Source organism: Lissotriton helveticus, chromosome 2_1 (genome assembly GCF_964261635.1).
Source record: "Lissotriton helveticus chromosome 2_1, aLisHel1.1, whole genome shotgun sequence".
NCBI classification, from domain to species: Eukaryota; Metazoa; Chordata; class Amphibia; order Caudata; family Salamandridae; genus Lissotriton; species Lissotriton helveticus.
Window position 1 is genome coordinate 1,681,201,464 of NC_136059.1, and position 16,245 is coordinate 1,681,217,708.

The following is a 16,245-nucleotide window of genomic DNA, read 5'->3' on the forward strand; positions in this document are numbered from 1 at the left end:
TGTTCTGTGCCCCTGCTTCTCACGTCCCTTCTCTGCCACACTTTCGGTTCAGTTTAATAATGCTTTATTGTCGTCGCTGATGGGGTTTCAAGTGTAACCAAAGCTTTACTGCTCACGGTCTAATTTACAGTGTGCAAGGCCCACTTTAGCTGTGCTTTCTAATCTACCCCCCACACACAACCCCCTACACACAAACTCACACACACCCCCACACACACAACTCCACACACATACAACCCCACACACAACCCCCCACACACACAACCCCACACAAACACCCACACACACACCCAGACCCCAACACACACAACCCTACACACACACACCCACACACACAACCCCGCACACACACAACCCTCCATACACCCCCCCACACCCCACACACACAACCCCCCCCACACACACACACACACACACAACCCCACACAACCACACACACCCAGTCCCCCACACACACAACCCTACACCCCCCACACACACCCAGACCCACCCCCACACACACAACCCCACACACAACTCCACACACACAACACACACATACCCCACACACACACAACCCCCCACACACCCGCACACACACCCCAGACACACAAACCCCTCCCCCACACACCCCACACACACACCCACCGCCCTACACACACCCCCCACACACACACCCCCCACACACACAACCCCCATACACACACACAACCCCCATACACACACACAACCCCCATACACACACACAACCCCCATACACACACACAACCCCCCACACACACAACCCCCTATCTATCTATCGCCCCTCACTCTATCGCCCTCACTCTATCGCCCTCACTCTATCGCCCTCACTCTATCGCCCTCACTCTATCGCCCTCACTCTATCGCCCTCACTCTATCGCCCTCACTCTATCGCCCTCACTCTATCGCCCTCACTCTATCGCCCTCACTCTATCGCCCTCACTCTATCGCCCTCACTCTATCGCCCTCACTCTATCGCCCTCACTCTATCGCCCTCACTCTATCGCCCTCACTCTATCGCCCTCACTCTATCGCCCTCACTCTATCGCCCTCACTCTATCGCCCTCACTCTATCGCCCTCACTCTATCGCCCTCACTCTATCGCCCTCACTCTATCGCCCTCACTCTATCGCCCTCACTCTATCGCCCTCACTCTATCGCCCTCACTCTATCGCCCTCACTCTATCGCCCTCACTCTATCGCCCTCACTCTATCGCCCTCACTCTATCGCCCTCACTCTATCGCCCTCACTCTATCGCCCTCACTCTATCGCCCTCACTCTATCGCCCTCACTCTATCGCCCTCACTCTATCGCCCTCACTCTATCGCCCTCACTCTATCGCCCTCACTCTATCGCCCTCACTCTATCGCCCTCACTCTATCGCCCTCACTCTATCGCCCTCACTCTATCGCCCTCACTCTATCGCCCTCACTCTATCGCCCTCACTCTATCGCCCTCACTCTATCGCCCTCACTCTATCGCCCTCACTCTATCGCCCTCACTCTATCGCCCTCACTCTATCGCCCTCACTCTATCGCCCTCACTCTATCGCCCTCACTCTATCGCCCTCACTCTATCGCCCTCACTCTATCGCCCTCACTCTATCGCCCTCACTCTATCGCCCTCACTCTATCGCCCTCACTCTATCGCCCTCACTCTATCGCCCTCACTCTATCGCCCTCACTCTATCGCCCTCACTCTATCGCCCTCACTCTATCGCCCTCACTCTATCGCCCTCACTCTATCGCCCTCACTCTATCGCCCTCACTCTATCGCCCTCACTCTATCGCCCTCACTCTATCGCCCTCACTCTATCGCCCTCACTCTATCGCCCTCACTCTATCGCCCTCACTCTATCGCCCTCACTCTATCGCCCTCACTCTATCGCCCTCACTCTATCGCCCTCACTCTATCGCCCTCACTCTATCGCCCTCACTCTATCGCCCTCACTCTATCGCCCTCACTCTATCGCCCTCACTCTATCGCCCTCACTCTATCGCCCTCACTCTATCGCCCTCACTCTATCGCCCTCACTCTATCGCCCTCACTCTATCGCCCTCACTCTATCGCCCTCACTCTATCGCCCTCACTCTATCGCCCTCACTCTATCGCCCTCACTCTATCGCCCTCACTCTATCGCCCTCACTCTATCGCCCTCACTCTATCGCCCTCACTCTATCGCCCTCACTCTATCGCCCTCACTCTATCGCCCTCACTCTATCGCCCTCACTCTATCGCCCTCACTCTATCGCCCTCACTCTATCGCCCTCACTCTATCGCCCTCACTCTATCGCCCTCACTCTAACTATCGCCCTCACTCTACCTATCGCCCTGACTCTAACTATCTATTGCCCTCTATCTATCTATCTATCGCCCTGACTCTAACTATCTATTGCCCTCTATCTATCTATCTATCGCCCTGACTCTAACTATCTATTGCCCTCTATCTATCTATCTATCGCCCTGACTCTAACTATCTATTGCCCTCTATCTATCTATCTATCGCCCTGACTCTAACTATCTATTGCCCTCTATCTATCTATCTATCGCCCTGACTCTATCTATCTATCGCCCTGACTCTATCTATCTATCTATTGCTCACTCGTCGACACCACAAAATCACTCTGCGCCACCACTGCATCAATCTGTGCAACCATTCAACAACAACTGGTTCAAATATGTTCTCTCAATGTTTCAAGCTTTATTACAAATGTCACAAAAAGATGTTAATATTTCAATTCTGTTCTTGGATTTTCGTCACAATAAAATACACTGAACATAATCTTCACAAAAATTATTTACAAAAGTTTAAGCTATTGCCATTATAAATTACAAGAACTTTTATTTAAGTATTAATTATTTAAAAAAATGTAAAGCCATTGTTATATGTAATATCAATACATCTAAGTCACGTAAATACAACACATGTTGCATTACAAATGCTATAGGTGTCACATTTGCTAAAGTTATAACTATTGGCATTGTAAATGACAAAGCTATTAATTTCACTATTTTCAAAACCAACACATAAATAAAATATTTGTCATTTACAATACCAATAGCTCCAACTTTCCTAATGCGAGACCTATTGCATTGCAAATGTTTGTTTTCTTTTTGCCCCACAGAATTGGCAAAAGCCATAAAATCGGGTATCGTCATTAAAATGCAAGACCGATTGACAGTGCTAATTTTTGTTGGCTGTTCCTCAGTGCACTGCTTTGTCATCGTTTGTTACTAGCTACTTAGGAAGGGGCGAATTTTGACATTTTTTATAAGCCTAGCTACATAGAACTGGCAGGTTTGGTCCTGGTGGCAGGAGGTTAGAAACTGTTGCATTCATCTGTGAGCAGTACGCAAGACATGTACTGTTTGAGCTGTACTATAACTTCTTTTGCTAAAGTTTTCCATGTCTTTTATAATCATCCTGAACTAAATGGGCCTGCTCGGGAATTTAATTATTTAAGTTGTATTGTCACGCTTTCCTGAAGTTGGCATCCATTCCTTCATTCGTGGGGTCCATGAGATATCAAAGGTACTGTTTTCTAGATGAGAACTAAATACTAATGCCAGCTTGTACCCTCGAGAAATGTAAGTTGTCATTTAAAAAAAAATATATTATACACTACCTGGGTCAGTGACTATTTAGGTGAAAAAGATGAGTCGCTCTATGGTTTTCATCTTCTGCTTATTGGTCCTTATGCCTTTTTGTTGTACATTCATGATTGGGAATTCTCGTGCCGTCTGGTATGCTTCTTGGTCACCTGATCCATTAGATTCTACAGTGTATGTTTGTAAAATGTATACTGAGATTAACTCTTCTCTTTTTTTCTTAGTCCATTTTTGAAAAATGGGTTTTGAACTTTGGGCCTCTAGTAGATGCAGCTGTTTTTGCATTCTTCGTCTAAGAAAAAGCAACAAAGCATAAAAACAAAAAATGTAACCAAGCACCTACAAAAATAGGGATAGTGACAAGAATTAAAAATAAAAATGCCAACTTCTAGAGTTCAGTGAGGACACATAGGAAGAAGGGGCTGCAGGACGACAGTTGAATGGAAGTCAACAATGAAGCGGCGCCCCTTGTAGTTTGTGGGAGGTTTCACTGTGGTCTTCCATTTAGCAGAGGTCTCTTAAGTAGACTCTTCAGGCCTTTCCCATAACCAGTCCCAAGAATTGCCACCTCCTTTCAGATAATACTTCACCAGCTCGTATGGCCCTGGAAACTACTGTCTTTTTCTCATACCTGCCACGATAGAGGCAGACCAGCATAGTTTGTCATAGAAATGGTTTGTTATCTGCTCAGTTGGGTTTGTATCGGTCAGTGACAGTTGTGTGCCTTCTTCAGGTATTTACTGGTCCGAGACGTGCATTCCCGAAGTATTTTCTACTAAAGTAAAGAGCATGGTGGATAGATCCTGGTCCCCATGCTTAACTTCCAAGCCATCTAGGATGAACTATAGGGCCATGGTGCATTACACTCCGCACATACAGTTGCTCAAAGGGGCTGAACGGGATGGAGAAACTCCACATAGGCAAAGAAGAGTTGACCTCGGAAGGCGCAGGGGCGGTCTTAGGCACGTGCAAGCTGTGCACCTGCACAGGGCCACCAAACCCCATGGGCCACCACGCCAATATATATCCTTAATATAATAATCCTCTGAGGATGGATACATATTTGCGTGGTGGCCCCTGGCAGGAATTTGGCGGCCTCCGGCTCTGTTCCACCTCCAAACACCCTGACCCCCCCCCTCTTCACTGGCCTCCGCGCCTGCGTTCCTCCGGGGGCCTCCTACCTACGCTCCCTGCCCAGGGCCACCATGAGCCTAGAGCCGCCCCTGGAAGGCGTTCCTGGATGAGTCCCCTGCAGTACTTTACATATGAGACCTCGTTTTCGCATTACAAGCCTGTCCCAACAGCTTTGCATGGAAAGCACTGTTGACTGAAAAATCTGGATTGGCCGGCGGTGTCGCACATGACATTGATCCACTTGGCATCTATGCTTTCTGTGCTGCTGTGGAGGCGTGTGGCACATGCCCCAGGAGTTTCCTTCCAAGTGGTCGAGGTCCTGCTGGCCCTTAGTGGTCATTAACACGTTGCAAATATTGCAGATTTCTCACTGAGCCACACTGAACCCTACAGTGCAGATTTACCTAAGGAGGCTTTTATGGGAACCAAGAGACTTCTTGTCGATCTGAACAAAATGTGTTCTGGTAAACGGCAAGGAAAACAGACCAGCAGCATCTATTCTTCGTGATCTCAAGCAATCATGCATTTACCTCTGTCTCTCTGTGCTATTTCGTATACACATGTTTTGCTTTATTGCAGCAGCTATTCCAACTTTCAGATAGTTTGAATCTTTATGAAGTGGGTCTCCTACAGTACGTGATCTATGAAAAGTACAGATCAATCCACCTCTGTCTCATTTTGAAAGTAAGGTTTTCCCTGGCATTTGTAGTTCTGTATTAGTAATCTGGAAAAGCAAATCTGTAAGTATAATAATTCCACATTTGTAAACCGCACATGTATCACCCCGAAGGATATCCAGCTGCTGGGGGCCATCGGGGAGATTGTGAGCTATTACCGAGAGACACATGATGCTGAACTGCCGCTGGCGCCGCGGCCCGATGCATTTGTCGCCTACGGTGGCCGAATGTAAGAGCTGGCGGGGGGGTACTGGCGCTTCCTGCGGGTGCCGCCCTGCAATGGCTGCAGGTAAGAGTGTGGGGCGGGAGTGGGGGTGAGGCCACCGGCCCCACAACTTGTGTCGCCGAAAACGGACCGACCACCCTTGCTACGCCACTGCTCCGGAGTCAGCTGCTCTGGCAGCTGGGCCACACATCTCCCTCCTCAAGTATGAGAATAGACAGAAAAAAGAGAAAGTCGACACTGACATGGGGCAACCCAAGATGGCATTTAGTGTGAATGAATGACTTGCGTGTGATACGCGGTTTAGACAATGGTGCCTTTTAACGTCATTGTTTGGACTTGGACATAAACAGCACACCTTAAATAAGGAAAACGAACCTGCTTTTATGAAGTTAATGGTGAAATGGAAATGGAAATGAATTGCACGTAGATACTAGGTCTACTATGCAATAAAGAGACAGCATGAACTTTTGGAACAAGTTTACCGAGGTCAGTATTTCCAACTTTGTGACACACATGCATTCGAAGATGGCTGCCATAGATTTGTGCACATCCACAGCAGCCAAATCTTTTATGCATTTTGTAATATTTTCAAAATACTGTGCACGTCTGCAATGGCCATCTCCAAAACCAATTTTTTGGGGCTAAGCCAATCAATATGTTTCACACCTTTAACAATGCTTGTTACATGGTGGGCTGCAACATGTTAGTCAATCAATCAATCAATCATGCCATTTGTATAGCGCACTACTCACCCGGGAGGGTCTCAAGGCGCTTGGGGGGAGGGGTATGCTACTGCTCGAACAGCCAGGTCTTGAGTTGAGTTGTTTCCTGAAGGCGAGATGGTCCTGGGTCAGCCGAAAGTGGATGGGGAGGGAGTTCCAAGTCTTGGCAGCCAGGTAAGAGAAGGATCTTCCTCCGGCGGTGGCTCTTCGGATGCGTGGTACGGCTGCGAGGGCGAGGCTGGTGGACCGTAGCTGGCGGGTGGGCGTGTAGAAGGTCAGGCGGTCGTTGAGGTACTTGGGGCCCAGGTCGTGGAGAGACTTGTGGGTGAGGAGCCGGAACGTGATCCTCTTGTCGACGGGGAGCCAGTGCAGGTTCCTCAGGTGGCTGGAGATGTGGCTGCGTCGGGGGACATCCAGGATGAGTCGGGCGGAGGCGTTCTGGATGCGCTGGAGTCTTTTCTGTAGCTTGGCTGTGGTTCCGGCGTAGAGGCCGTTTCCGTAGTCCAGTCGGCTGGTGACGAGTGCCTGGGTGACAGTCTTCCTGGTCTCGGTCGGGATCCAGCGGAAGATCTTGCGAAGCATACGCAGGGTGTTGAAGCACGATGAGGAGACGGCGTTGACATGTCTGGTCATCGAGAGGGAGGGGTCCAGGATGAAGCCCAGGTTGCGTGCGTGGTCGGTTGGCTTGGGTGCGGTGCCCAGGGCTGGGGGCCACCAGGAGTCGTCCCAGGCGGAGGGCGAAGATCCCAGGATGAGGACTTCCGTCTTGTCCGAGTTCAGTTTCAGGCGGCTGTCCTTCATCCACTCGGCGACGTCTTTCATCCCTTCGTGTAGGCAGGTTCTGGCGGTGTCGGGGTCTCTGGTGAGGGAGAGGATCAGCTGGGTGTCGTCGGCGTAAGAGATGATGTTTAGGTTGTGCTGGCGTGCGATGGCTGCGAGAGGTTTCATGTTAAGAAATTGTGACTTGTTGATGCTGTTCCCCTTCTCAAACACTTATTTTACGTATATTTCAACGTTTCACTAATCCTTAACTATTAGTGGTGTTTCACATGAGATACGAAAATTGTTATATTCACCCTATGCTCCGTGTTGCTGTCCAGGTCGCACGCGCTGAGCTCGTGCTGCCTGACTTGATGACATGTCCAGTGTTCGGTCCAACGGCTGTGAGTTGCCCGTTTGGTCCCGATCTTGATGGTTGGGTTTTCCTACGTCTCTGCTGAAATAAAGACCCTAACCTACACAACGTTGGTGTGCCGCCAGTCTTCCTTTTACAACATTTTGGCGACAGTTGAAGGCAGAAGATAACGTGAAGAAGGAAAGTCAGAGTTCAGCGGGAAAAAAAAGACGAGAAAAAGGAAACCCAACCAGAGGACATATTCACACCCCAGAGGAAGCGGATTGAAATTAAAAACAAACACGTAAGCCTCGGGAAAAGGTATGTTGAATAGTCGCTCACCGTGAAGGGAATTAAAACTATAACTGTCTTCATACGAAGCGTGACGGAGCATTAACTGTCGACATTCAGCCCGTCAACGCAAGCGACAGCGCCCCCATGGTGCCATTGGTCTTAATGGGGAAATTACCGATGCAAACAGAAAGGCAGTACCAGTGAGCCCCACTACTCGGGAGATAAATTTAAAAGGGAAACGCACATACACAAAGACTGTGCATTTTAAACAAATACCAGCGTTATTCGACAGTGACACACTCACTTTAAGCAAGTTCGCCACCGTGTGTCAATGTTTACTTTCTATAACTTTTTTGTATGGTCTAATAACAATATCTAGTCCTAGCTAGATCGATGTCTCAAATGGCAGCGTCTTTGAATCCCTTATCAATAAAGGCCTACATTCTGAATCTCTTCTGATGCTTACTGGGAGGAATTGTTTGATCTTTGAAATGATCCTCATTATTTGTTTTACAATTAGACAACAAATTAATGCATTTTTTGCTTCATTATTAATTCCTTTGAAGGACCGACGATAATGACGAATAACCAATTTAAATATTACTTTAGGATAAATAAACATGTTGCCACATAGACAGTCTTGTTGTTTTTCACCTGTCATACACACTGTATGTTTCATAAATCTTCTAAAATCCTCTTTTACACTGATTTAGGCTTGAAAAAGTTCTTAGAAAAGATTTTTGTTGTAAACACAAACTCAATTGCTTTGAAATAATATTTCTATATTTATTCTTTAAATCGGGCAGAGTTCAGGCTTGAAAGGCATCGAATTATTGGACAAATTGCACTTACTATCTCCATGCTTTTGATTCTCCAGGGAAAATACGTGGTGTGCTTTGATCCTCTCGACGGCTCATCAAACATCGACTGCCTCGCATCTATTGGATCGATTTTTGCCATTTATAGAAAGGTAAAGGTATCTGACACTGCCAGAACACGTGTTGTTGGGTAGAAAAATAAAACTAATATATTTCTTTTTTTTTTATAAAGGAATGCTGAAACTTAACAACCTAAGCGATTTCTGAAATCTAGAGACTTGGTGGTGTACAGAGTGGTATGGCTTGCATGGAGCCCATTACTTTTTCTTACCCAGAATGCTGTGCAAATGTCAAACTCTGGGTGGAATCGTAACATTTCCTCACAGGGAAAGTTCCGGAATATGTGAGAGAGAACCTGTAAAGTCTAAAAAACGGACTGGTAAACATAAGGATTTTTGCTCACATTGATCAATGGGGTGCAAGTAGCTGCCGCATTTGCAGACATTTAAAAAAATTGGACACCCTGATAAATCCAGAGGGGTGTAGCTTGTGTACATAACCTGTTTTCTTCCTCAGAATGCTCTGCAAACATTACAATTTTACCTAAAAAACGAATTGCCTCACTTTCTATGGGGGGTATCTTTAATATTGACCTTCAGAAGCAATACATGATCAAACATCAACAGGCACAACATGCAGCTGCCAGATTGCTGCTGGACATTGCCAAATTCCAGCCTATTGCCCTTGGATTAAAGAAACTCCACTGGCTTCCCATGATCAGGAGGACATAATTCAAATCCTTTTGTCTAGTTTACAAGGCTCTGCAGGGAACAGGACCAATGTTTCTGAGACAACATTTTTCTTGGTACCTGCCTGCTAGAAATCTTTGTTCATCTCAGAGCAAACTTCTTCAGACACCCAAATATTAGAAAGCACGTTTGGGAGGAGGAAGCTTCATTCTGGGTACAGTAAAAAAGTGGAATTTACTTCCAATAGAGATCAAGAACAGGCCGACATTACTCACTTTCAGGAAGTTACTAAAAACCTGGTTATTTGCTAGCTAAATTCCACTTTCATAATCCAGATGCAGGTTGACTATCCGCTGAGCGCCTAGACACCCCCGGGCAATCGTGCGCTATATAAATCCTACAATCAAATAAAATATTTCAACCAGGGTGAGCCAGTATCAAGATAGCCCTACCAGGCCTGGGCATGTTAAAAACCTGGGAACCCAAGGGAATCTAAAATGTTACAGCTTGAGTGGATTCCATCATGGATCCTTACCACGAATGCCCTGCAATCATCATAACTATGCCTAGAAACCCAAATTTCCTTGCGTTTGCCAACAGGGTGGCTGCAGTAGGAGTCTACGGTAGACAGACACCCAGTGAAACCTACCAACCCCATGTATTTCTGTAAACTAGAGACCTAGGCAAAGCCAGGGTTATATGGCTTGTAAGGATCCCACCACTATTTCTGCCACTGAATGCCCTGCAAACAACAAAGCATGGGTGAAAGATCTCAATTTCCGCACATTTATGTGACGGAAATCTCCATAACTTGCAGCTAACAGCAGAAGTCCCACCATCTTCCATTCCCGAACGTCTAGCAATGAACACAGTATCCCTAGATTGTGGGTTGGTGTATCATAACTGAAAGGACCGGTCAAGACAGTGACCTGTGAAGTCACTGTAAAGCTGTTGTTTTCTTCACGTACGTGACAGTTCAGATCTGTTACTGTGATGTGCAACCGGCTCATTCTCACAGGGATGCTTTCAGGGTTGGGTTGGCAGTCCCTACAGCCCACAAAAAAAGCTTTCTCAGCATCCAGCGCAACAAAGAAGCGATCTCTGAGTGGTCTGGTTCAGTATCAACTGGGTGGTGTTTCATAGATTGCCAGAGGATCAAATGACAGTATATTGGATTTAATTTGTTCCCCAAACTGGAGCCCTTGTAACCACTGCAATGCCACTGGAATTATATGGCAGGGAGGACCAAATTATGCAGCAGGGTTGACTACATTATGCGGCATAATGTGGCACTTTTTTTGATGGTATTGTTTCATTATTTTTATAATTTTTAGACATGGTAATACTGTTTGGGCAAATATTTCATCTCGTTAGTACGAGGTTACCTAGCAAATACAGAAATAAACCACTGAAATTGCCAATTACCTTTCCACTGCACGCCAACACATGTTGCAGCCTTTCTAGTAGCTTTTGATCTGTTTGACCTACAAAAAAATATTTTTTGTTAAAATCTGAAGATTATGCAGCAGACGATGAATTATGTGCAACAATGTTCCAAATTCATAATTATGCAAAACTAAAAAACCGCAGATGCAAAATCACATACTTCCAGTGGCCCTGGTTATAATGGGGCCATTTATACATTCTTGGAGAAAGAGGGACTGCTGAGGAAGTCGAAAGGTAATTGAGGCACAGGTGGACTACAAGATTTCACAGCTTGACTAATCATGCGGTCTGTGGCCACCCTTCAATAACGGGCTTTGCCTAGTCTTGTTTTTATTGTCAGACTCGTGGGTTAAGTGAGGGAGGCCATTAGAAAATGTGCATACTGATCCATCCGTATGGTTTAAAGTCCTTTGACCACATTTTGCTCCAAAAAAACCCTTCATATACCCAGTACATGATGGGCTTGTCCTGCATTCACTTGCCACCATCCTCTGTGACCAGTGGCCACAGATTTTGGCTGCACCAAGTGCCCCACTATTAATGTTATAAACTCAGATAGTGACTTTTCCAAATGGGTTCTAGGTTCAGGATGTGGTCTGCACCCAGTCAAACACAGTTTGGTCTCTACCACTGTACACGCTTATTGGGTGTGTTTGGCACAGCCTGAAACCGTGCATCTGAATACAAAAAACAATAGCGCTTGCACCTATACATGAAAGAGCATATCATTGACAAAGAACAACAGTTCAATCTGCTGCTCTGTTTTGCATTCCCAGTGAGCCTGGCCTTCCTTTAGAAGGGGGTGAGGGCGGGCGGCTGTTTCTGGGTGTTTCCTAGCTCTCTCACAGAAGGCGTCCTTGAATGATGGGTAAACCTCTACCAATTCAAGGTGCAGCATAGTTAGTTCCCTCTTTAGAACCACTTTGCCCATATGGGTGTGTCAGTTATATGGCACACAGTCAAAATGATTCACTCTTTTTCATGGGGCCAGGCTCCTGTGCTATGCAGATGAGGGAACGCTAGCAATATGCTGTGCAGGAACAAAAAGTGCAAACTGAGTATTACAATTGAGACTCGCAAGTCTCACAGTGTGGTACTATTTATAATACTGTAGTTTGAAGAAAGAGGTCACTTTTATGTGCGCCTTTGGTGATCTGGTTTACATTCATCCAGTAATCCTCCCACCCCTCCAAATGGACAAATTAATTTATAAATATGACCGTTCGTTTTAAACTGAAATTCAACATTCTGAATGGTCACCACCTTTGGCGAATGTCAATGGTTATGAGTTGTGATTATATTACACTTATAAATGAAGTATGATAGTTGGATATTTTACTTGTGTGTCTCCAGGTGACCGTGGTTTTTTAAAAACTTTTTTTGTTTTTCTTGTTCAGGTTTCCGATGATGAGCCTAGTGAGAAGGATGCTTTGCAGCCTGGACGTAACATCGTGGCAGCCGGCTATGCCCTTTACGGAAGCGCAACAATGGTGGTGCTGGCCACACAATTTGGAGTCAATGGGTTCATGCTAGATCCGGTAAGAGGCTTCCAAAAACTGTTAAATATTAGTACCTCATGCTAAGAGTATCTGCTTTGTTGGTGAGTACCCTCGTATAGTATCACAGAGACGCCAGGCGCACCCCCAATAGTGGGATGCTGAGCAGGAACGAGTCCTCATACCATTAATATTCCTTAAAAGGCTCCCCATTTTAGTGGAATGTATCTGTCACTCTTGACAAACCTAAAATTACACTTGTGGTGTTCTTGCATGGATACGTATCTGACATGTAGACATTCTCCAAATTAATACCACGAAGAAGACTCGTCTTTCCGGCACAGGGTTTGGTTGAGAAATCGTTCGAGTGGGGATCCCTAAAAGAGATGGTCATGATGCTGTTGGAATGATCTACACTCTCACTCTGAGAAACTTAATTGATTGTAAATTCTGAATTCCTCTAGTTGAGAGGAATATCAGATTATCAACAAAAATCAACTATCCAGTGAATGGACTGTAAGGTGTAGAAAGCAATATCTTAAGTGAAATGATATTGGCGAGTTAGTACTAATGTCGGTATTTTGCAACTTACTCAGTGTAGCAGATGTGAATGGTTTTTTAAGGGCACTTGATGGGATCTTACCTAGGAGAAGGAATGGGTTTCATATCGGGCTCCAAATCTTACCCTAAAAATACTAGGTTGCTTTATTTTCAAAAAGTCTTCTGAATCTCTCCTAACTTTATTTACTCAAAAACACTCTGCTACCCATTAAGTTCTGTTATTTTCTTTATATACCTTTTTAGGCAATTGGAGAATTCATTCTAGTAGAAAAGGACATGAAAATAAAAAAGAAAGGCAACATCTACAGTCTTAATGAAGGGTATGCCAAGTTCTTCGATCCTGCCGTCACGGAATATGTTAACAAAAAGAAGTTCCCAGAGGTATGTGTTCTTGTTCAGTTTAACTCTTATTGTGTGGTTTCTGTCTACAATATACCTGGAACCTGGATAAGGAATGTATTTTCCAATTTCACTAACCGGTTTGTAAGCAGTGTAGGTGTATGCAATAAAATGGTTATCCAACAAAGCAGCGGCGGCTCCTCCGCTATGGCGAAGAAGCGTTGCTCCCTCCCTCGCCCACCAGCCAGCAGCCAAAATAACAAAAAACAAAAACGATAATAAACGCTTGTTTATTATCGTTTTCTTTTGGCTGTCTGAGCCGAGGCTTGGGGGCAGGGCAAGAGATGACAGGCTGATGGAGGAGTGTTTTGAACTGCAATCAATGCGCATGACTGTTTGGCCGGCCGTTTCACGACGGTCAAACTCTCATGCGCACTGAAGCTCTCTCCAACCCCGGCTGCATTGCTGGGTTGGAGAGAGTTGGCACAGGCTCTCTGTCTACCTGGGAGCTCAAATCCATGGTGCTCAGGCCAATCCTAATGCTGCTTTAATGCAGCACCAGAATTGGCTGCAGGGGATTCTGATAGCCTGTGCCTGCAGTTCACGAGCCAGATCGGAGCGGGGATGCAGGCAAGTTATTTTTTTAAATTTTTTATTTTGTTGTCCGTTCCCCACCTCCCCCCCGCCACTTTTCCCAGATACCGGCTGCTTCTTCTACAACAAAGGTCTATTTTGGCCAGTGAAATTCTACTGTGAAAATATTTCTCTCTAGATTGTGTGCATTTTTTATTTCAAATGTCTATACTGAAGATGTAATATTACTCTTTCCCTTATGAATCAACGTTGGACATCTCAATGCGATGATCGTTAAAGTACACAATGTTTCTAATGTTACTTTATTTCACTATAATAGTTAGTTGGACCTTTATGCTGCTTTATGCATGAAAAATTAGGAATACTTGAATGTGTTTTAAAGACATTTTGCCAATTTGGTGAGCTAATCAAACTGAGATGCAGTGCTGATGTCCAAGGTCTCCCCTTGTCTTTGTTGCCCATACCATACTAAAAGCCTTTTCTGGATGTATGCCCATTTTACAGAAAGTATGTAAATGTACTTGCGCTCTTGCCATTTTTAGAATTGATTTTCATTTTCCACTATGCTTGGTTAGTGAAAAGCATGATATTGGTATGGTAATTCCGCACGGGAAAATTTGGATGATCACCTTGACTTCATGAGATACATAGGCCGCAGCTGCCTGCATGTGATGATATCATATCCTACTTTGGGCTTCCTGAGTTGAAGACTGAGGGCCTTATTATGAGTTTGGCAGTGCAGGACCGGGACACCTTGCTCCTGCACTATCAAACCCATGTAGGAATCGCCCGCCAGATCAGGAGTTTTCTTCTGGTCTGATGGGCGGGCCTTTGGCGTTCCCAGGGCGATGCATATAGCCCCCCAATGTGAACGTCAAAGGCAGTACTTGCATGTCATAGATTGCTGCAGTCCATACTGTGCAGGTACTGGTGTAAATCCACACAAGGGGGCACCATTTTTGTTCCCCTGTATGCATCTACATGGCGTGAGGCACCAGGGGACCCTGTATGGCCCCCTTTGTTTCCTCACTGCCACACTTCTTTAGGGCTGTTGCTCCGCCATGAAAAGTGTGGTAGTGCGGAAACGCGTAATATGCTTGGTGGGGGGCCTCAGTGGCTCGCCAAGCATATTGCAGCCTCAAGACCACAGCGCCACCTCCAGGGATCCCTGGCGGTTGCGGTGATCCCAGGGAGGCCCGACTACCCTGGTTCTAATGGGGAGGTCGAGGACAGCCATCGCCGCACTCCCTCGAGTCTGGCAGTCCGTGGACCGCCAGTCTCGTAATCCGCCTTCTCGGAGTTCTAGTGACGACTAAAAACCACTCCTCGCTGTACCTTATGGATTATTTTCAGACCACCTTCCCAGCATGTTAGGATCACATTTTATTGCTAACAGTTCTGTATCATTTAATTCATAAGCATTGATTTTTTATTGCTGCAGGCTCTAATTAAAGAACATTGTGACATTCATATTTTAAGAAAGCTTGGGTCATGTAACGAACTCCTGCTCAGCCTAAATGTTGCTGCTTCATATTTGCCTACATCCAGGCGAGGAAGGTCACACAATATTGCATATATCAAACAAGGTTTATAGTCGTACATATATGGCCAGCAAAAGCATTAAGCTGTTGTTTTGCTGATCAGACGAAGGCTAAGACATGCACCCAGGACCCACTGCACACAGCAAAAGGCCATATACAGTGGAGCTGTTGTTTGTCAGGGACCAAAGTATAGCATTAAACTACCCAAAAATGTATAGAAAGCAAAATAAGTTAATCTTTTAGCTTTTTATGCACAAGACAAGATTTAAAATAAAACTATTGTTTTTAGCCTAATGCTTGAGTGTCTGGCTTGTACCCAGCGCTCACTGAGCATAGCAAAAGAACCAGTCCAAGCACCCAGGGATCACTAGTTTTCGTTGAAATTGTTTATAGAGGAGTGCTGAGGTCCGGTCCTGCATCCAGAACACGCCTGTTGAAGGCCTTGCCCAGTTTACTTTTGTGGTAGAGGTTTTGCTGTCCTCCGGCTAGGCCCCATCAGAGTGGAAGTAACCATTTTGTAAACTACCTCTTATATGTTGCCATCACTGTAACACCCATTATTGCTGGGGACGTGGGGGGGGAGGGAGAGAACATCTGGGCTGAAATTTAGTGTTTGTGTAGAGATCCTGAGATGAGCTTGTCAAGCTTCTCTGTGTGTAAAACTTATAAAATGAAGAGAGTGCCTTGGTCTCATTTTGCCATGTCTGCATAGGATGACAATTGATTTTCCTCAAGAAGCCTTTGAAGTGGAATTTCTGGAAAGCATCAAAGGGGACCGAGACAATTTGTATGAAGTTGTGTCCATGCTATGTCCGTGGAACATGAAGACTAAAGCTAGTCCCCAGTTAAACTCTTTCAGAGGCCCATTTCACTTGTGTAATATGCAGATCAATGCCAGAAGAAACAAATTTTGCATTGAACGCA

The 16,245-nt window shown here is 45.8% G+C and overlaps 1 protein-coding gene across 1 annotated transcript in view; it reads left to right on the forward strand.

Moving 5' to 3' along the window:
* Positions 1 to 16,245, forward strand: part of LOC144818838 (fructose-1,6-bisphosphatase 1-like) — a 68,818-nt gene that overhangs the window by 26,633 nt on the left and 25,940 nt on the right. Inside the window, exons 3-5 of the mRNA XM_078676626.1 lie at positions 8,655 to 8,747; positions 12,188 to 12,328; positions 13,091 to 13,228. Of these exons, the coding sequence (XP_078532752.1) occupies positions 8,655 to 8,747; positions 12,188 to 12,328; positions 13,091 to 13,228 (372 nt within the window). The remainder of the gene's footprint in view (positions 1 to 8,654; positions 8,748 to 12,187; positions 12,329 to 13,090; positions 13,229 to 16,245) is intronic.